We start from the raw sequence: 22,910 nt of genomic DNA, 5'->3' as shown, positions 1-22,910 counted from the left end.
GAAAAACATGAAAAAGTAAGAAGCATAACACATATACAATTGTTGATGGAGGAAAAAAAATTGAGACCAAGATGGAAGGAAGAAGGTGAAATATTTTGAGTAGAGGAGTGATTTTAGGAGAAAGAAATGTATGTGGTAGGAGAGATAAAATTAATTTTGTATGTATAAATAGGTTTTTAGGGTTGGTATACAAATAGGTGGTGGGTCCCATTAATTATAACGAAAAAAAAGTGAAACTATAAAATTATAAACTTAGCCCATTATATTTAATAATTAGACAAATATTCAAAATAAAAAATGTCAACATCATATTTGGATAATAATGGTTCAACCTGGATATAGAAAACAACATTTGGACTCTAGTTCTAGTAACAGTCAAATCCTTACAAGTCAAGTTTAAATTAAATTCGTCATGGTTAGATCCGTTTGATTTGGATAATAAGTTCAAACTAAACCAAGTTTCCCAAAATCATAAATTCATACCCAAACGTAAAATAAGCTATGTTATTGAAAAAGAAAAGATTCATACATAAATTGGTAAAGATTGAAAACGATAGATACTCCTGCACTGGGTGCAGGTATGAGTATTCATTTGTTCCTTTCTCCTTGCATGGATCCGATTAATCTCTATTAGAGATAAGATTATATGTATAATCTGTATAATTAGAATGTAGTAGCTTAGTTTTGTAGAACTACCGCACGCAGCCATTGTGATGTATCCACGTCCACCAGCTTTCGCCATAGAGATCGATTTGGCCACCATATTAAGTTTATGTTGATTTGATAATAAGTGAGTCATAGTCATCGATTTGATCACTTTATGTTGAGCCATAGTCTGATTTGATAATAAGTGAGTCATACTCATCGATTTGGCCGCCATATTAATTTCATGTTGATACCTCTGAGCCATAGTCATCGATTTGAGATTAACTACAATATGATTTGATAATACGCTATTCCTTGTTATCGCAATAACAATATGATTTGATACTACACTCTTCAACCCATGTTGAGACATAGTGATTGATTTTGGATTCACACTTAATATTACACTCTTTTCTGTTATTGCAATAACACTATTCTTCAATCCAAGTAGATATCTCTGAGCCATGATCCCTGTTATTGCAATAACAGGATTGATCATCAACCCAGAAAGACTATGGAATACTCTCATTGACATTCTCAACAACAAACCTAAAAACAAAATATATTTTGATATAAAATATACCTCTTTCAATACCCTTTATATAAATAAAATTTGGTATTCCAAATCCTATTACTAATGGGACTCATCTACTCTTTTCTTAATATACGAATCCTTGTGAAACACAATAAAATAGCAGGTAAATATAAAAGGTTTAATTTAAAAGATTAAAAAAATATTAATAACAAAATAATCAGAAGAAAAGATAATTGTCTTTTTGAATTAGGTTTTCTCCATAGAAAAAAGTTGGACTATGATCCTATTTAGGAATATTTATTTATTTGAAGACATGTTATATATGTAAATTTGAGTAAAAATAATTTTTTTTCAAGTGATAAGTTGAATTAAATAGTGCTTTTTTTTTATACATGACAAGTATCCAATTAAACTAATTTTTGTTCTATTTAACTTTTAAGAACAAAACAAACTAAATTAAGACGAAACGTAAATTCAAGTCCTTTACATATACAGTTAACTTTAAAAAGTTGAATGTTAAAGATAAAAAATTACTTTATACTCCTATATGATAAAATAAATAAAGCTCTTGTAAATTGACTTTTCTCTCGCCAAATTTGTATATTTAGATAAATGAATGAATGATGTTTATCCAATAACATGTATCTTGACTATATAGTAGGTATATATATCTAATTATGTGTATCTAAATTTATACGTTATATTTAAAAATATGTATTTCGAATACATAATAAACTTATACATTTAATTATATGTATCTAAATATGAAATGCAGTTGAAACACATGAATTTAGGACAAATCATGATTGTAGAGTGTCTGTCGTATTATTAATACCATCGTGTTGTTAAAAATCATGTATTCAAAATTTAATGGTGGATACATATACATGTTTATATACCTCGTTACTAAAAATACAACTCGAATCTTAATTAAGATTACTTCTTATTGGATACACATATTTCAAGGGCTATATAAAAGCAATATTGATACTACCACATCCACGACACAGTAACCAAAGAAAGTCTTAGAAGAACACAACAAATAAAAAAACTCTCTACAATACTCCCTTAGATCTTTTTACGTTGTGGCATAACATAATCAAATCTAAGATCCATTTCTTCCGAAGACAAACAATCAAAATCCACTCTGAATTGAAAGTTTTTTCTATAACAGTTACTTTGATTTGGTCTTGTCATAAATGAAAAACACAAAATAAATATTTGGGTTTATGATAATTTATCGACAATAGTGATGATATTTTGAGAAGAAGAGAGTAGAATAGGTATTGTAGGAATGAAATTGTACGTTGAAATTCTTGGATCAGAAAGGAGCATATATATTTGAGTGATAAATATGAGAGGAGAGAATTAAGAGATAGTGATTGATTTGGAGTGGAAGAAATAATTAAGCAGATAATTAATCAATCCTAGTTTTAGGACTCTCTATTCTTTTCCTTTTTATCAATACTCAATCAATTTCACATGGACATTAACACTAAATAATTATACTCCACTTTTTGTTCATGGATATATGTAGTTTAAATTGTATGATTTTTATTCATTAATAAGAACAAGTATATATCTTTGAGGATGACTATTGCTTAAAGCATAACCATAATTATGAAGTCAATTACGGTGTTATTATATACTTACTAGATTTTAGTTGACAATTTTCAAAATCAAGTCCTCGTGAATGTTGTTAGATTCTCTCTGCAGTTATTGCATGGCCATTATAAGAGATCTACTAATCATCTTTTAAAAAGTCAATGTATGAAAATGAATTTTTAAATATTTCTAAACTAACTCCAAAAAGAATGGAAAAGGGATACAGTGACTACTATTAGTTAATGAACTTTTTTGTATGAAGTCTGATTATTAATTGTATGTGTATGATATTACATTTTTAATTTGTTGATTTTTTTTTGTATGAAATCTGATTGCTAATTGTATGGGAATGAAATTATATTTTTAAATTGTTGGTTTTTTTGTATGAATTTTTCTTCAATCATTGATTATGTTATGAAGTCGGGTTACTATCTTGATGATAAATATGTATATAATCAAAATTAGGCTTTGATTGATTTATCTTACGGTTCAATTAGCTTTCAATTTTTATAATTTAAAATATGCTACTGTGTTCTTAAAGAAGCACTATAATTTTTCACCAAAAAGGAAAGAATGTAAAATTTTGTTGCCATGTCGTTTGATATTTTAAACATTTGATAGAATTTGTTGTATTGTTTGACAGAATATCTATAGCAGTATCTTTTAAATTAAACCTAACTAAGTAAAAGAACAAAGACTTAAAGTAGTTCAGTCACCAGAGGCATAAAGGCCTAACTTTAATTTATGCTTAGAAAATGTTATCAGACTGCAGTGGTGTGAATAGAAACTCGACATCAATTCATAGAAATAAATCACAAAACAACTATTCAAAAAAGAATACCAAACCATGTAGATGTCGAATATAACATGGAAAAAATGTAAAGAGCAAACAGAATGTTATACTATGTTCATGGAATCGTAATGCAAGCAACTCCTCTTGTCAAATCCCAAATTAGGTGTCCTCAACTCTTGAATGAAAGACAAAGCTCGGAAACGTTGTAGTAATGTCCCTGTTTTTTTAGAGGACGAAGATATGAATTAATACTAAACGAGAAAACAATGAACTACCTCAATAATTCATGTGTCACACTTACTTGAGATATTGGAGGGTCATGTTCTTCAAAAGTGAAGGATGTCGCAACACTAAGTTTCTCCATTCCTCCTTATCAATCTTTCCGTCATGCTTGGTATCAGCTTCTTCAAAAGTCTGATAAAACAACAACAAACATACTATTATTAGTTAATCATCAAAAGGTTCACTTTCATAAGACAATGAGATCAGTAAAAATAAGAAAAAATGCGATAAGATTATGGTACCCTCGGGGAATTGAAAGCGTAGACTTTCCCTTTGGTCCAAGATAAAACTTGCAACATAGACCAAGAGGTGAATTCACTATTGTTATGTATGACTTATACAACATGCAGAAACAAGTACTTTTTAGGTTGATGAAGCACCTTGTCAATAATGCTCTCGATCACATCATCAGAGAGGTTCATACCAGACTCCGCAAGAGTAGCCACTACCATTTGCTTTACCTGCACTCAGAAGGCACGTCTTTTATCTTATCAAAAAGAGCACACACAAGTAATGTTGGTTAATAAAGCTCGTAAAGAGACATCAGGGAGGTTTCACGATTAGAGCATCTAAAACTGGGATACTATAAAGTAGGACAAGAGACTATGAAACATTCTACATATTATGACGACCAGTACTTGATAAGGCTAAAATGTCAGGTAAAGGCTACGCTCCATGAGTAAACTATAAAAGGAATAGTTGTCGGAAATTTTAGAAAAGAACAGGAATAGTAAATCAGGTGAAAAAAAGAAGAACGGGAGCAGAAAGATGACTGGAAACTACTGACCAAAATTGGACTTTGGTCACACTTAATTTGCTTATCATATAATTAAAAGAGATACATTAAATGGGCTTAAGGTAACCAAATTATTCCATACTAATCTGAAATATGGAGCAAAAAGGACCAGAAATTTCACTCGCCCAATGCAAGACCTAGAAAGATGCCTGTAAAAAGGTACATTCATCAGCCTAAAAGCCCTAAACGCAAACCCCTTGGTGGAGCTTTGCCACCTGGACACAGACCGTTTAATGTCTTTTGCCTTGCCTCAAGGGGCCATTCAACTACTTAAACAAAGACTTTCAAGATTGGGGACATTTAATCACTTTCACTTAATGAGATTTATAATTACCTCTTGTCTCTCAATAAAACCTTGTTGCTTGAGATCATATAGCTGAAAAGAAACTGCAATAGTAGTAACCCATTAGAAGCAGTTAAGACCAACTAAAGTTAATAGTCATGACTCATTAAATGCAAACATAGAACAGTACATTCAATCTTGTCATCGATAGGTGCATTTGGATGGAAAACAGAGAGTGCACGAGCAAATTCCTCAAATCCCAAGATTCCGTTGTGTTTTGTGTCAAACAAGTCAAACACCTGCAATTAGATAGGTCAGTGTGGGGGAAATAAAAATGATTCCATCTGGTGTGTCTTCTCAACCTTCCAGACCAATAATAGAAATGTTTAAAATGACAAGGTTCCGGGAATTTAGGCGATAAACTAGAAGCTAAGCACATTTTGTAGGGAGAGAAAAATAAAAATAAAATAAATGCATAACAACACATAAACAAGCATAACCTACAAAATTTACTCAAAATTCAAAATCCACACGTCCTAAAGACATTCATGAATATTTTAAATGACATCCGGACCATATTAATATAAAGACGTTCATGAAATCACAATTGGACCATATTAATATATAAACCTATTCATCCGCATGATTGATTGAAACATACAGAACCTCATCATTATATAGATCTTATTATCTGCTTCTGCCTCTTCAACTTCTTTACGACCTAGTAGATTCTGAAGTGCTTGATTACCTTTCATTCTGTTTGAACTTGAACTGTATTAAACTATGAAAGAATTCCAACTCCACTTGCCTTAATAAAATATCCCCAAGTCAATCCAAATACGCCATCAAATACTTATTCATATTCATGGAATTCCAATTTTCATGCATTAGCTCCACCAATTGTCCAAAAAATTGGATAAGCAAGTTTAGCAGCCTTTACAGTGACATCTAAATTTTCTATTGTAAAATCACAGAGTTGCTTCATCTTGAACTAGTTTGTAGGAAAAATGAGTAAAAATATCTTTAATACAGTTGTTCATGCATGATCTTGTAATACATATAACGTACTACTTACATGTTCAACTCAAAGCAATTCCTCTCACATTCAAGTGAACTATAAGTATGCTTATAACTTTTTTTTTATATCAATAGTGTTCAGATAAACTTGTGTGAACCTCAACTATTCCATTGAGTACCATGTTACATCCCATCACCACCACAATAGGTACCAAGTAACTTTATCCAAAACTTTTGCAAATGAAGAGCTATACTACAACAACCAGTGGCACAGCCAAAAATTTTTATCGAGGGTGTCCAAATTTTAGAAAGTCAGTAAAAAGAATCAATGAATGAGTTCATAAAAATTTTAACTCCACCTACGCAATATTTAGCTAAATCATTTAAAAAATTATACTAGGGCTACAATTTTATAATTAAAGCTAACATAAGAAGTTGACAAAAAATTCTACTATAAACATCTTGTCCAATATATCATCACAATTTTTTTCATTATTTTTTAAAATTATAGACTCATAAATAATAATATATAAAAAATTCTTTCTATATATAATACACTTTCGAAATCATCACTACTTCGATTTTGTGAACTTAGGATGGCACATGGCAGTAGACACAAGGGGACGGATGGAGATACACTAGCAATTGTCGAAGAGTAGAAAGATAGAAACCTAGAATAAAATGAAAGAGAATTGTGAGAATTTGTAATATATAAAGAACTCTTTGTTAAAGAAATTTTTATAAATTTGGATTTTTATACTTGAAGATTTCTTTAGTAATACTTTTAGTAAAACATATTGTAAAAATTAATTATTTATTTTTACATAATTTCTGAAAGTTATTTTTTAAGAAATTCTTTTAGATTTTGAAAAGAACAGTTAAAAATGTTCCCTTATTGCATCAATAAAGGTAGACTCAACTTTCTTTTTTTAGTTTAAAATAGGTAATGCGCAGATCAAAAGTACAAAGTGGGATTCGATCCCACGACTCGGAACTCCAAGCGAGCAGGCTTTACCGCTAGACCATGCCTCTCGGGTCTATTAAGGGTGTCCAAATCAAAAGAATATATTTAATTAAAACAGCATTTGAGCTATATACATTGTATACTTTTTGGACACCTTGCAGACTACGACTACCATTGGACATCCAATATTAAAGCATATAAGGTAAAAATAGAATTTTAAGAAGAAAACTGAAATTGATAACCTAGATATATTCATTCCCATGAAGAATTTAAAATTCTTAAACCTCGTTTCCATCCTGCTTCCTTCGCACACCTTCAATTATTATACTTTAAAATTGAATACTTTTGTAAAACCATTTCAGTTCCCTTTTAATTAATACTTAAAGTTAATCTTGTTGGGTGCTACCAAATCACATTTCCCTATCTCATCATATTCGACAGTAATGGAAACTTTTGCGTGCACTTTGACAACCAGACCAAAAACTTCATTGACGAATGCCATCAAAATCTAATTTATTCTATGCGCTGCATGTGAAGGGAGTACAATAAGCATGGGTGTACTTCCTCCATCATATTCCCTAACTTAAAGAGGATAAGCAACTTAGCTGATCCGTTAGACGAGAACAGCTTCAGCTGTATAGCAATAATAAGATGCAGATAATATATCTAATTTTCGGCGAGTAACGGACCCTTATTTAATTCGATGAAATTGGGATTACATTTAAAAATCTAATAGCATTTAAGGAGATCGTACCCGGTCAGCAAACAAGCTTTCCTTTTTATTTGTCTTGAAAAGTGCCAATTGAAACTCTTCCTGCAAGATAAGATACAAAATCAAATCCAAAAGAACAGCGGAAGATAAATACATATTAAGCATCCATGCCAGGAAATGACCATGTAGATAGTTCTTCTTCAATGACAATGGATTGCTAGAGCACTGATGGTATACTAGATTGCTCTTAGAAAACCAAGTGACACAAACCTTGTTGATTAAACCATCATCAATCACTGCACTGCTTATCTTCTTAAAGAGCTCATAAAGAGCTTCAATCTCGCTGACGCTAACTGCAACAAGAAAGAAGATTATGTAGGTTCAGCTATAGTACTTCTACTAGTGCAAAAACCACGTGACACTAACAACCTATGGGTTATAGTAGTTTCAAATGCTTTACGACAATAACAACATAGAAATTCTTATAGATCAAATTAGTATTCAGATAGTTTTTGAAAGATACGTAGTCTCAAATGTTAGAATATCAATGTATTACAATCTAAACAGCTTAATGACCATAAATTCTGTGAGGATGGGTTAAAGTAGTTTCAAATGCTTTACGACAATAACAACATAGCAAATTCTGATTATAGATCAAATTAGTATTGAGACGGTTTTTCTAAAGATACATAGTCTCAAATTTTAGAATATCAATGTATTACAATCTAAACAACTTAATGACCGTGAATTCTGTGAGGAATTTCCTTTGGAAGGGAATGGTATCAAACATTTTGATACATCCCGATATTGGAAGAACGTCTCAAAAAGAGTATATGCTATCCGTTTTCACGGAACCGTAATAAGCTTTAAAATGATGGTACAAATCATGGAAATAGAACCACTAAGAAAAGGAAAAAGCTCAGAACCATTTGACTTTGCTTTTGTTATTTTCCATAATCATTTTATGTTTCTAGGAAAAAATCACAAAATGTCCAAGTAGCATACAAACTGTCTCTCGTGCAAGTATCTCAGGATCGTCGAGGCCCCCCGATTGCTTAAAATCAAGATCGCAACACCTCGAAAGGTAAGAACCTAAGCACTGCAGCATGGTAACGTCTCAGATTCAAAACACTCCATATCTGTTCAACAAAAATGGCAGAAGACAAAGTCAAAAAACAAATTTAATTGGATTATTTGTACCACAGAAATGTCTCTCGGACATGAAAAGAAAAAAACTAACCTTTCGACCATCCTCTGTTATGTCTATTTATGAATCCAAAATACTGAAAGTTTCTGAAACCTATCTATATGCAGCTATATATCTGCCATATCAACATGTCAACACACAATTTAGTTCCATAAATATCTACTGAAACTAATAAAAGAAGCACTAAAACACGCCGTTTAATTCAGTCAACATGGTCAAATCTTTCAACGTAAATCTCATTATTGATTATCGTCTTGTCATGCAGTTTAAATCCCGCCAATTTATCACCATAACTTAACGTATCTCTTCAACCTCACCGATTGCATCATTCGAACAAAAATCAAAAAGTTGCAACTTTTTCTTCTTCTACAACTAATTATACTATAACCCCAGTCCCCCATTCCACAAATTGACTTATAATTCATAGATTTCAGGTTCAATATCAATGTACAAACTCAAAAATAATACTAAACCTCAAAGATTACACTACACCAAAAGATCATTCTTTTATTACTAAAAATGAAACGAACAGTCACCTCGAAACAAACTCAACAACAACACTAAACCTCAAAGACAACACAACACCAAAAGATCATTCTTTTATTAATAAAAATGAAACGAACAGTCACCTCGAAGATTAATTCATAAGTGAGAACTTGCAAAAACAAGTTGGCTAATCTGTTCACGCCAAAATCACATTCCTTTCTGCAGGGCAATCGGAATAGAATTCTTTAAAAATTGAATCTTCATATCTAAACTCAAATTTAGCTTAAATTTCGAAACTTTACTTATATAAACAACAAAATTATACAAATTCCACATCAAATTAGACAAAAACAAACTTGTATATCACATCAAAATTCAATCAGATCAAGAATTTCAACTATTCAATCAAACAGTTCGATTTGATTAACAAACAGATCTAATAATTACAAGAAAACAACAACATGAGAATCACAATAAAAAAGGGTAACCAAAAAAAACTTACGTTTATGAATAAATGGAGATTTAGTTTGAGATGATTGCAAAATCAGAGATGAATTTTTGAGGCAGGAGAAGGAGGAAGCTCTCCTTAACCTTATTTATTTCTTTTTGGTTTTTTGTAATTTGCAATAAGTTGTGTCCTTGTTGGAAACTAATTATATTTTATGGGTCTCTGATGGTGCCCCAAATGTCTGATATTGGGCCCACCCATGTTTGCCAGCTGTCAAATACATACATGTTAACGTTTTACCGTCTAGTGATATCGATGAAAGTCTGTTACGTAAAAGAATTAATCAATTCATCAAAACTTAACACATCAATTCGTTTATTACTTGTTGTTTTCGTTGTTTTCCTTGTTTTGATTGTTTTGACAGTTATTGTAATTGTCCTTGTTTACTCTGTTTTTTCCACTGTATGTAAAAGTCTTTTGACGTAAATGAATTCATCAAAATTTAATCTATTGATTCATTTATTACTTGTTGTATTCTTTACTTTGATTGTTGTAATCATTTACTATTGTTACAGTCCTTGTTTACTCTGATTTTTTTCACGTGACTGCTTTACTGCAGTAATTCCTTTAGTATTCGATGTTGATATGCATTACTTTGCCTTCATATGATAGTGACTATATATCCCGTAGACACACCTCAATTAAGGTAAGGTCCTATTACACTCAATTTATTGTATTTTTTTTGTAATTTTGTTACACTTTTGACTTACGTGGCATATTGAATAACTATATGTAGTTGAGTTGCGTGAGAGGTGTTTGTATGTCTCGTAAATCAAAAAAAGATATACGAATTATAAAAAATAGTTTCAATATAATAAGCCCTTAATTTAATAAAAGTATATCTCTGATATTTTAATCATACTATATGAGATACTTGTGACTTACGGATATATATTTAAATATTTGAAATTGGTGTTGGAAGTAAGGAAGAATACAAATGTACCCAATAGTACAAACAAAGAAAATAAAAGTTAAAGAAAGAAAAAAGTACCAAATATTAAGATGGGCCCAAGATTTTAATGGAAAAAGCCCATTCGTTTAATGGTCCATAGCAGGAGGTGGGCCAAGTAACTATTAAAGTACTTCTCCAACATTATTTTGTTTATTATATTTTGCAAAAATGGTCAAAATCATTTCATTTCATCAAGTAACACACTTTTTAATATCATCACTACACGTTTGGACATACAATTTTTAATCATCATATAAATTTATAAAAGTAAATTAATATTGAATATGTGATTTAACACTGATTTATTTTATTATTTCATATTATAAGATAAACTCACAAATTCTCCAAAAATAAAATAAAATATATAATTTGAGATTTTTATTCGAATATAGAAATTAACGCAGAAGTTTATAACTTGTAAAAGAAAACTAGTTTATCTATATTAACCATTTGTTGCATATATAAATAAAAATTAACTTTTGGTGTTTTATTATTCACTTCCAAATAATGAATAGGTAGTTTGATCCTTTTTTAATTCAAAACAATAGTTCAATCCTTTTTTATTTCAAAACACTATGTATGGATAGTATAAACTCTCTAAGAAAGAATTGTTAATGACAAACACTTGTTTCATATATTCATAACCCAAATAAATAGTAAAAAAAATTTATTCTAAATTTTGGGTGGATAGCGCTATATAAGTCCAATCTATGATAGAAAAGAAGGTTACACACAACAATTATTTATTTCAGTTCAGATACAATTCACATAATTATTTTTAAAAGTATTATCAATTATGTCCCCGTTATTACGAAATTGAAATTGGTACATATGTGAATTGCGAAATCATAAATTCTTCCTAAAGCTTACTTTAATAGCAACATATATAGTTACTGGTGAACTATAATTTACAATAACTATAACTTTTGCTCACTCTAGTAGCTATATGTTGCATACAATTTATGTTGACTTTTGACTTGAAAGAAATTAAATGAAAAAAGAAAAAAAAAGGAAATAATTGGATGTGGAGTAACAAATACAAACTTAACTTTTTTTAAAAAAATAATTATTCGAACGATAATACTTACTATCTTCCATCAATATAAGTATCTAATAACTTTGTCCATCGATTACCTTTCTAATTCTTGTTTACAAAGAGGACAACAAGAAATAATTTTGAGCCATTGATCAACACAATTGAGATGGAATATATGAGAACAAGGTAACTCTCTAATTTCTTCTTTCTCTTTGTACTTTGCCAAACAAATACAACATTCCTGTCATTTCACAAACAAACCGTCAACTTTCACGTATAGTCACTAAATTTTATTTACTATATCTGGACAGACTCAACAAACAGACTAAACAATAAGTAAGATAAATAAATTGAAATAAAGAAAACATTTCATAATTTAATAGATCACTTACATCACAAATTGTAATCTCCTCTATATTTCCATTTTCTTTGTACTTCCAACTAGGCAAATTGGATAGTTGTTCATCAGTTGCACCTCTATCTATTGATCCCATATTCATATTGTAGCCAAGAAAGTTGCTCAAAATTGGCACACAACAACACAACAACACAAATAATATGAAGGGAAAAGAGTATGTGATAGCATTCCAAACTAATAATGATATGCAAACATCATGAAGTTTAGGGGCATTATGAAATGATCCAAATCTTGAATCAAATACCCAAACATTCCCCATCACAAACCATATAGCAAAGAAGAACTCTATCCATGTCCTACATCTCTCCATCCGAGACGGTAACGCCCTGAAAAAACCGAACCTTTACACTATCAGATCAGATCACCCGAAAGATAACAGTTTTAGTGTATACAAGTTACCTTGATTCGTCGTGGCTTATTTGTTGCTCCAGATCAGAATCATTTGTTTGGCTAACATATAATGCCCAATATCTCCAATAAAGAAGAATCAAACTAATAACACAACCAAAACCATATCCAAATACCCAAATCCTCATTGGCCAAACAGGTCTTTCATCTTTTGTAACAACTAATGTATATGTTGTAACAATTATTTGAACACTTAATACTATACACTCCATAATCATCCAAGTCACAGAATTGAAAGGATTTGAGCCAAGTTCTGATCTTGAACCATTTTGATAATGAAACACTCTTCTCAAGAAACTAAAACATCTTGATCTTGATATTCGAATTGCCATTCTTATCAAGAATGAAGACGAAGATGAAGAAGAAGAAGAAGGGGGTGTTCTTCTTACATCAAGATTCATTCTTTCTGGACCAATAATCCTAGAATTACACAATGAGTCTGTTGTAATAAAGTAACGGTTACTCATGATTCGATATGATGACACAGATTTTTGTCAACACTGAGAAATTTCTAAGAACTTTCAACTTTGTAGTAACATATCCTCACACATATAAGTAACGAATAAGGCGTGCTAGCCTGCCCCCTTTGGTGATCATTTACTATACTGATCCCTCTGCTCCACGTATCTAATAACTTCGTATGGTTCACTATAAAAGTGATTTAGTCGATACAGATAAGCTCCTCTGCCCTACTACACGTATCTAACCAGCTCACGATTCACCAAAAGAGTGATTAAGTCGATACAAAGGTGCACTAGCAAACAATTCAACCTATTTCATAAACTCAAATTTCAATCTTTCAAAATGGTTTTGCTAATAACTGCAAAATTTCAAGAAAAAAAAGGTAAAACAGGGGAATGACTCACTAGCAAAGCCAAGAAAAGGTTGGATCAATCAAAGGGGTTACTACGAGCACTCTGCCCCACGTATCTAACTAGCTCGTATGGTTCACCACCACTAACACCAAAAGAGTTGATCAATCAAAGGGGGTGCTACGAGCCCTTTGCTCCACGTATGCATCTAACTAGCTCATATGACTCACAACTACTAACACCAAAAAAGAGTGATTCAGTCGATACAGAGTCATACAACAAAAAAGTTCCCACCTTTAAAAATTTAAACAAGAATTCAGAATACAAAACAAGAGAAATGAAAGTGAGAATAAAAAGGGGGGAAAAAAACCAGAAGAGAAAAAATAGGTTAATGGAGTTGAACAAACATGACATAAGGAAGGTAAAGATTGGTTTCAAGATGGTGACCAAGAATCAAACAGATACTTTTTAATTTGCTTTGATTTAAAGTGAATTTTTAAAAGAAGTATAATAACTGTTGGCCTAACTTATTCAGAAGATTTTGGCTTTTTTTTTTTTGTTTATTTGAGAAGAAGCAAAGTATGAGAGATGAAAGCAAATGTAGGGTTCTTGAAAAATACATTACTCTTATTAATTTTGATGTTAACTTTGAGTCAATCCAATTTTTTTCTATACAAATGTTAACATAATGTATTATTTTAATTTATATTTGTATAAATAAATATTTAATTTTTTTGAAAAGTGGCGGGTACAGTAGTTAATCGGTTGCTGAGGATAGCAGTTGGCCACCTAATCAAAAACCAGCAGTACAAGCAACTTTAGTCATCGTGTTTGGCGAAGTCAGAATTTTAATTTGAAAAAATTGATTCGTTATAAAAGTAGTTCACGTAAATAACTGATATACGCTCTCTTTAACTAATATTCATGAAAATATTAATTATAAATTTTAAAAATATTACACTTATTATCATTAATATACTATATTTTACGTTAAAAATACAGATGAGCTCGATAATTCTATCCACGTAAATCTCTTTGTGGTTTAATATCAGTGGTCAGCCACTGTCAGGGCTGGTGCCTTTGATTTTGTACAAAATACAAATAATACTATACTTATGATTAAGAGTTTTTGTTAATAATTTTAGGTTAAATTTTTGTATTTATGTTGGAATTTACTAATTATATATAAAGATCAAAATTTGCAATACGACATTTGATATCATTATTTTGAAGTTTTATGTCAATAAAATTCAAATTCTAATTTGATATCTACTCTTAGTGTTCTTTTTTTCTCATTTATATATTTAGGATTTTAAAAATTTTAAAAGCGTAAATTAGAACTTACATCTTATATATAGCCTACTTATATTTATTGCTTCTCACTAGTCCAAAATACATTCAAAATAAATTCTACATATGCCCTTATTTCTTTTGTTTTTTTGAAAAAATAATTTTATTCTCATTATTAGAATATTAGTGGTTAAATTTACAATTTCAAACATCATTAATATAGGCAACAAGAAAAAAGAAGTAACAGAAGTTGATTCAATAACTATTTATTTATTAAAAAACTTAATATATATATAAAACTTGAAACTAAAATATTAAGTATGATTGAATCCGTAAGAAATAACTAAAGCCACTTGTGTCATTGACATCAATGGGGATGAATTGTCATTGTTACATAACTTCTCCAACTAATAATTGTGACTAAGAACAAAGAAAATCATAAAAATCTTGAATTATGGGTTTATTTTTAGATATTTTTCTAATTTAACGTAGTATTATTATTATCAAATACTTCACTTATCCAACTATTGAGCCATACAAATACATGATCATAAAAGTATACTATTTGCTCTCAAATGTATTTATGATTTTAAAAAAATAAAAGTCATTCCAAACACAATGACTTATTAGGATATAAAAAATATATACTTATTATCGATTTTTTTTCTTTTTCTATTCATTCATTAGAAACGTTTAAATTGTTAGTTTGGGATACTTTGATCTTGGTCGACCACTATTAGTGAACGTATAGTGAATTAACAATTTAAAATTCATCTCTCTTATCAAATTTAGTCGATTTATACTAATAAGCATATTCTCGATAAATTCAAATCAAATTTTTATGCCGCTTCATATATATATAAATACGTGTTATAAAATATAAATAGTGAAATATTTGACGGCACTTATTATTTATCCCGCGGTGCATCGTCCCCAAACAATCCGGTGTGAATTGGGTCAAACCAAAATCCGAATCTCCCAGCTCCATCATCTCTTCGATTCCGCCGGCGATTTCAATCACTCCTTAAGGTAATTGAAAATCCGGTTATCGAATTTTGATAGTAGGGTTAGAAATGAATTGTTGTTTTCTAGGGTTCTTAGAGATTATTTTAACCTAATTTGATGTTTGTTTGTTTGTTGATGTTTACATTCATGAAAAGAAAATTTGGATTTCTGAGTAAAGAAGTTACTTTTTATCACAGAGAATTTTGAAGTATGACAACTGCAGCTAGACCTACATGGGCACCAGCTAAAGGAGGGAATGAACAAGGTGGAACTAGAATTTTTGGTCCATCTCAGAAGTATTCTTCTAGAGATATTGCAGCTCACACTACTTTAAAGCCTAGGCAAGTAATTTGAAATATTGTTTTTTTTATTACTACTTCCATTTCAATCTGTTTGTGTGGTTTTTGACTTAACATGGAGTGTACTGAGTCTAAAACTGGGATTTTTGTGGCTCAACTTACCTGGTTCCAACCTGCATCCCTTTTCGGTTATTGAGTCTGTAGATGTATGATTTTATTTTGCATTCAGGTGAAGTGAAGTGGCTTATGCTCATTTTTTTTAAGAAAGGTAGATATAAGTGAAATGGATTATGTTAAAGCGGAACTAAGACCTATTGAAAGGTTATGTTGAATATAATTGAAGCTTATAATGATAATATGGTCAGTAGTTTTACTTGTTATATTTATTGTCTCCTCCTGTAGTTGTAGTCCAACAGACATGGTTTCCCCATAGAATTATCTGGGAAGTTCTGTTAAGTCAATCTTCTTAAGAGAAAGGCGTTGTACATTTATGATATGATTAAAGGTATGCAGTTTTATTTTCTACTTGGTATGGGTAAAATGTTTAGATTGTTCTTAATTTGAGTTGTCGTAAATAAATGTGTCAATAGTATGTCAAGGATCAATTTATCAAAACGATAGCATGGCAAGGAACTGTGTGTATCACGAATGCTATAATTAGAAAATGGTGTATTACAACATATCTTATGTCCATTTATCTAGTTATTGCAGTATATGGTATGAATGTAGGTTATTGTAGATTCTAAGTGAGTTTAGTTCGTGTCACTTACGAGTAGAAACAGTTCTGACCCAAGTTGATTTGAGGGATGAATTGATATATTTGTGTGAGAAATAGGGTAGATGATGTATGCTGTAATTTGTCAAACTGATTGATGAACTTGCATTACTTGTATTCCTGAATCCTGGCATATAGAAATTTAGGCAGTTCATTGTTGAACTCAATGGGTTTGTCATTTAGGTAACATAAGTTGGCTGTCCTCCTAATTGTCGTGAATCTGAATTGAACTCGATATTATTATCATGCATATTACATACAAGGCGTTTCTCTATTTCCATTAATGGTTCTGCCTGAGTTGCTTAAATTGGTGCTCTTCTAAATTCTTATCATGATTTCAAATCTCTATTTCCATTGTTGTGTATGATTCAGAAAGGAGGGACAGGATACTCAGGATGAGTTACATAGGAGAAATCTCCGGGAAGAGTTGGAGGACCGTGAGCGAAGACATTTTTCTTCAAAAGACAACGGTTACGGTATGTGATATATGGATAGACTCTCTCCCTCCTGCACACATGTGTGGACTCATATCAATTCCTATCTGATTTTTTTCAATTCATAAACTTATAGTATATGTTGTTGCAGAGGACAGAGATCGTAGAAAGAGTGGTCAACTGCTTTTAGATGGTGAGTGTTGTTTGTTCATTAGACTAGTCTAGAATTTTAACAAGATATTCATCATGTTTCCATTATTATATGATATTCTGCTGCAGGTTCTAAAAGAGAGATTGAAGACCGCATTGTTCCACGCAGCGCTGATGCTGATGATGATGCAGACACCAAAAGTGACGATGAGAGGTTTGTACTTTGTTCCCCATTTGTACAATGATGCTTTTAGTAAGCTCCTATTTGTGCAAACGTTGGAATACTTGATAGTTTTTCATTGATAAATAAGGGATGTTGAACATTTGTTTTTTGTTGTACGATCAAAATTTGTTGTAGAATGCTTGTCCTTAATATTTCCAGTTTATCGTTGATATGTTTCCACCCTTACTGCAGCTTTGCATTAAGAATGTTGTATTTTGTTACTTCAAAACCTTATAAGTTGTTTACGCTGATTTTAGTGAGGATGACGACGATGATGATGATGAAGATGATACAGAGGCTCTATTGGCAGAGCTTGAACAGATAAAAAAGGAGAAAGCAGAGGAGAAACTTCGAAAAGTATGTATTACTAAATGCTCGATAGTTTCTTTACCAATTTGTTAAGTGGGTCTTTCAAATTTCCTGTTTCTTAAACTGCATTTCCTGAGGTTTATATTGGTGGTATTCCTTCTCCATGCGAATAGCTTCTAGAACTGTGTAAAATTTCCATTCAGAGCTGTAGACAGAAGGGAGTACCAATCATCGTATTCATCTGATGATGTGAATACCAACAATCAACACTGCTATGAACTCAAAGTTGTGTGATTTTGGCAGGAACGACAAGAGCAAGAGGAGGAGCTTAAAGCAAAGGAAGCAGAATTGTTGAAAGGAAACCCTCTTATAAACCAGCCAACGTCTTTCAGTGTTAAGAGAAGGTTAATCCCTTAAGACATGGCATCTTTTAAGATTTTTTAGCTTTACTTCTATGTAAAACTTACCACATTTGTCTTTGATCCATTTTCTCTTTAGGTGGGATGATGATGTGGTCTTCAAGAATCAGGCTCGCGGAGAACTGAAGGTAGCCAAGCGCTTTATTAATGACACCATCCGGAATGACTTTCACAGGAAGTTTCTCCACAAATATATGAAATGATAATAGGATTTTTATGTGAAAATAAAGCAATCAACAAACATCAGTACCTTGTGAATTGTTTTTGTTGTAGTTGTTTCTCAAATTTCTCTGCAACACCCTGTTATATCATTCAAGCATTACTGTAATATTGTCATTCCTAAACTATATATGGAAATACATTTCTGTTCTTTATTATGTTCTCATCTCTTACTTTTTGAACTGATTAGCAGAAAAGCCAAAAAAGAAAGGAAGGCCAAATACAATACAGGTGAGAGTTGTACCTACTGAACAGTTATATTCAAACTTAGTATAAAGTTTAATGGTTGAATGCCACTGGCTCTGATATAGCATGATCGACCAATGAGAAAACGCCGCATCACACAAGGAAATATGTCAAAAACTGAAAAAACTTTATTTCACATTTTCAAATCCTATTTGGTTTGTTGATTCTTATGAACAGTATTGTTGGTCATAACATTTTAAGAGAAAAAAAGATAGTTTAGTGCTGCACAAAGCATTTCACATTCATGTAGGTAATGGCTGCACCCTGAGAGAAGGAAAAGGACATGTTAAAACAATTCTATTTCTCTTCAAAAGATCAAAGGTTTTACAAAGAAGATACAATGCACAATTGTATACTCCAATTTTAATAATTTACCAAACTTCTGCACACTATAAACAGCTTTTTCTGAGAGAAAAAAAAAATCCTCAAACACAGGTAGAAAACAAAGAATAGTTGACTGGGAGAAAAAAGAATTCACTTTATCTTGCAATGCTTTTCCATCAAAGAAAGTAATAGGGGGTTCTTCTCAATGTCTTCAAAGGTTCAGGCATTGCAAACACAGATTTGTTCTACTTATTCCTTCTGTTCTTCCAATACAAATTCAACATACAAATCTTTAATCGCGATCACAACAGTAGTTATCAGTGGTCCCATTATTGCTCCCTGTGCAACATAAATACACAATTAATATCAAAGATGCAACCTTTATGGTAATGAAATCATCTCAAGTGAAAGATATAATGGTCAAAAACACACACATGAACTATGCTTGTTTTTCAGAGACCACACCCTAACTACCATTTGTTCCCAATTCCTACAAGAACTATGAGCATCTACGTATTAAAACACACCTTGGTGTGTTTTCAGGTCCCACTGTCATGAAGTGACATATAAAGCAAGGAGACATCTTTATACATGCGCAAAAGGAGACAAAGGGAATTACTGATAGTTGGCCTAATCAGTCGTGTTTTAATATATAATGATGATAGTTTAGGTAGGGAAAGGAAGCAATTGATAGTTGGGGTGTGGAACTCACAAAAAAGTAATACATCATAGTTCCAAGACCATCATGATCTAGACAATAACTGGAGTTAAGAATAAGGTTGAAAGGGAATGCACTCATAGCTTCTCTCCCCAATAGGATTATCGTCTTTCCTGTCATGTTGTTTTGTGTGACAATCATATTTCTCTTTTTGATAGGTAAATGAAGGACTTTAAAAGTTCACATTTTTCTGTCTAATATTGGGGATATCTTAATAGCTGACGTATAGCCATTGCCAATTCTCCAAGTTCACTTCCTTCCTCATACTCAACAAGAGAAGTAACCTGACAGGTAACTAAGTAATGCACAAACGTTATAATGGAAATTCAAGAGAGAGTGGTGTTTTTGATTACCTCAAATGCTGAAGGGAACAATGTCATTCCTCCAATAATGCTGAGACCAGTGAGATACGCGTTATAGCCAGGTATATCCTCCATAATTTCGGATGTACCATAGTCCATAAGTACGAGATGTATAATTGATAAGCTGATGGCCAATACATATTGACCTTCAAGCACCAACTGTAAAGCAGCTGGGATAGTTGAAAACAGTGATGGGAAAATAGGAAACAAAGGACTAAGAAATGCGAGGATTGTTGACATGTACAAAAAATGTATGGAGAATAATCTGAACAAGAGCCAAGTTAGACACCCCTGAAAGAGTGCAATCTCAGCAGTTGCTAGAAGAACCCCAGAAATAGCTTTGTCAAGAACCTCAACACTTCGCCTCCTTGCGGAATGTGACATAGGGAGCATAGACATGACTTGTTCTGTTACTCCACCAGAATCCGATGTGATGAGATAATAAAGTACCCAAATGAATACCATTAGCTGAGATACAAAATTAAAAAGACCAGCAGCACCCGAAACGATGGAATTCCCAATCAAGAACATGACCTTCATGCTTCCACCTAAGACAGATGTGCTACTAACCAGTATCCGTTGCATTACATTTACTCCTTGGAGAGCGAACCCTTTGGCTTTCTCAACCAAGTCCTCTCTAGTGATCAGAAGTTCCCTGAACATCACATCCACTTCTGCATATATTTGTGCCCATTCACGATCTTTAACCCTCCTTTTCAGGCTTAAGAGTTTCTCTGCATAAGGAGAGGGGGATGCCAAAGCCGTAGATTGATTAAATGTGTTATTTGCAGGAACTATTACAAAATGTTTTATCCCAGAGACAAACTCCGTCATATTATATTGCATAGCATAGCCATCTATCTGGGTAAATACGGTCTCATACACTTGAGAGGTGTATTTATCCACCATCCCGGGGACATCATTTTCATCCATCCATTGCTTAACGCCAATTTTCTCAGCATAATTACTCTCCTCTACATGGGATTTCAACGCAATAACAGCATCCTTCCCCTCCATACCAATCTTATATGAGAAGAAAATCATACCTGCCAACGAACCCACACTCAATCCAACAATCAACCCAATCGCCACAATCGTCTTCAACTTCTTCAATATCCCTCTAGTAAAGAAAGCAGAAATAGCAAACCTACGAAAGCTATGACTTCTTAAAGATGTTACTGCATTCATAGTTGAATCCACACTATTAGCAGAAAACATAAATCCCAATGCAAGAAGTGCAACTGATCCCATCCCACCAATCTGCTCATAAGCAATCACAAACACCCCAAAAGACATAAGCCACCTCAACAACACGAAAAATCCACTCGTATGACGCCTCGTCGTGTTACCTTTAGGCCTCCTAAGAACAACCCTAAAAATCTTCTCTTTAATATCAACAAGGGTCCCTAGAAAAACACTGAAAACAGCTACAGGGACAGCTAAAATAGTCTCAGTAAGACCTAACTTCAAAGGTTCAGACCAAAATGCAACAAGGGTTTGTTGAATTCCCCTTAATGGAATTGAACAAAGCACAGCCCATAACATAGCTCTCAAATACTCTTCAAGCAATTTACCAACACCATAAATAATGAAAAATGTAAATACAAGTCCAGCATGAGCCATAGCTATATAAAGGGCTAGTCTCACCTGAGGGTCAGCAGACACTGAATCTTGATTTGGTTCATTTTCTTTTCTTGGCTGAGCCTCTGAAGGGACCTGGTTCTGGGGTTTTGGTTCTTCTGGTTTCCTCATTGAAGCTGATCTAAACATATCTTCCCAAGGTGGATTAACAACACTTGATTCAGATTTTGGGTCTGAATAAGGCACCAGCTCCATTAATTTCTGATAAAGATGGCTTTTTTTCCTCAGAAAACTCAAAAAGACTCGATCTTTATGACTATGCTTCTTCCAAAATGGGAAAATTCTTAAGATTGACTTTCTTGATTCACCATTAATGGTGACTTTAAGTTTTACAGTAAGATTTTTTAAAAGGAATTTGCAGGGTTGAGGGTATTTTTGGACTAAGCTGACAGAGGAAGAATTTGTCAGATTTGTGAATCCCCCAATGGGAATTTTTTTGGAGGACTTACTATTACTGATTCATAGACTCAATATGAATGATGTCTTTATTAGTATCCACAACTTCAATGATTTGAGGACCACTTAGTTTTTTTTTTAGCCACATGGTACATTACTGTTTCCTTTACAATGACAGTTTTGCCCTTTGTTCAATTCTTCATATAAGGTTATTTTTGTCTTTTGAATTTGTTTAATACTCTCCTCGTTTTCGATTTGTATGTTTGGTTTTAACTTGACATGCATAGTCTTTGACTTTTCGTATACGATATCATTTATAATTTATTGTGTTTAAGTGACTATATCTTGTTGTTGTTGTTATGATTTTTTACGTATGTATTCTGAACTACTTTACTATTAGTTGTCATGTTGCTCTTCTGTATCGTTATTCTTTTAATGATTGTTTTGATTAGCTCGAGCGGTTGAACAAGGGTCTATTTTTATCTTTACTTCATAAAGATAATGAAAAGACTTGCGTATATTTTACGCTTTTCCAAACTCACAGATAATTAGAGGGTAAAAATGTGATTAAGCAATAAGTCAAACAATTTGAACGTGGGATGTGGGGTTTAAGGGACCCACCGACGAATACGGCATATGTA

General features: G+C 32.1%; 4 protein-coding genes across 6 annotated transcripts; 1 reads left to right on the top strand and 3 right to left on the bottom strand.

Moving 5' to 3' along the window:
- Positions 1 to 3,492: 3,492 nt before the first annotated feature.
- On the bottom strand, positions 3,493 to 9,978 carry LOC107024005 (calcineurin B-like protein 3). 2 transcript variants are annotated; one of them, XM_015224877.2, is made up of 11 exons: positions 9,828 to 9,962; positions 9,469 to 9,544; positions 8,873 to 8,954; positions 8,638 to 8,771; positions 7,903 to 7,985; positions 7,675 to 7,734; positions 5,130 to 5,238; positions 4,991 to 5,043; positions 4,241 to 4,321; positions 3,880 to 3,992; positions 3,493 to 3,795 (listed from the first exon to the last, which is right to left on the bottom strand). In XM_015224877.2, the coding sequence occupies exons 4-11, from the start codon at positions 8,738 to 8,740 to the stop codon at positions 3,738 to 3,740; spliced, it is 660 nt and encodes a 219-aa protein (XP_015080363.1). In that variant the 5' UTR covers positions 8,741 to 8,771; positions 8,873 to 8,954; positions 9,469 to 9,544; positions 9,828 to 9,962; the 3' UTR covers positions 3,493 to 3,737. The 2 variants fall into 2 exon arrangements, with proteins under 2 accessions (XP_015080363.1, XP_015080362.1); XM_015224876.2 differs by lacking the exon at positions 9,469 to 9,544 and having other exon boundaries at positions 9,828 to 9,978.
- A 1,592-nt stretch (positions 9,979 to 11,570) lies between these two features.
- LOC107024545 (E3 ubiquitin-protein ligase At1g63170-like) lies at positions 11,571 to 14,005 on the bottom strand. Its single transcript, XM_015225535.2, has 3 exons — positions 12,639 to 14,005; positions 12,214 to 12,565; positions 11,571 to 12,062 (listed from the first exon to the last, which is right to left on the bottom strand). Exons 1-3 carry the CDS (start codon positions 13,112 to 13,114, stop codon positions 11,916 to 11,918), a joined length of 975 nt encoding a protein of 324 aa, XP_015081021.1. The 5' UTR covers positions 13,115 to 14,005; the 3' UTR covers positions 11,571 to 11,915.
- A 1,618-nt stretch (positions 14,006 to 15,623) lies between these two features.
- On the top strand, positions 15,624 to 18,740 carry LOC107024195 (protein CWC15 homolog). 2 transcript variants are annotated; one of them, XM_015225114.2, is made up of 8 exons: positions 15,624 to 15,778; positions 15,952 to 16,095; positions 17,201 to 17,304; positions 17,414 to 17,455; positions 17,542 to 17,626; positions 17,893 to 17,992; positions 18,248 to 18,348; positions 18,443 to 18,740. In XM_015225114.2, the coding sequence occupies exons 2-8, from the start codon at positions 15,965 to 15,967 to the stop codon at positions 18,564 to 18,566; spliced, it is 687 nt and encodes a 228-aa protein (XP_015080600.1). In that variant the 5' UTR covers positions 15,624 to 15,778; positions 15,952 to 15,964; the 3' UTR covers positions 18,567 to 18,740. The 2 variants fall into 2 exon arrangements, with proteins under 2 accessions (XP_015080600.1, XP_027774141.1); XM_027918340.1 differs by having other exon boundaries at positions 17,399 to 17,455.
- A 368-nt stretch (positions 18,741 to 19,108) lies between these two features.
- Positions 19,109 to 22,348, bottom strand: LOC107026311. The gene is made up of 2 exons (XM_015227221.2): positions 20,224 to 22,348; positions 19,109 to 19,491 (listed from the first exon to the last, which is right to left on the bottom strand). The coding sequence occupies exons 1-2, from the start codon at positions 22,066 to 22,068 to the stop codon at positions 19,402 to 19,404; spliced, it is 1,935 nt and encodes a 644-aa protein (XP_015082707.1). The 5' UTR covers positions 22,069 to 22,348; the 3' UTR covers positions 19,109 to 19,401.
- Positions 22,349 to 22,910: the final 562 nt, after the last annotated feature.

This window comes from Solanum pennellii, chromosome 7, assembly GCF_001406875.1.
Source record: "Solanum pennellii chromosome 7, SPENNV200".
Taxonomy (NCBI): Eukaryota; Viridiplantae; Streptophyta; class Magnoliopsida; order Solanales; family Solanaceae; genus Solanum; species Solanum pennellii.
This window is presented reverse-complemented; position numbering and strand designations above follow the sequence as displayed.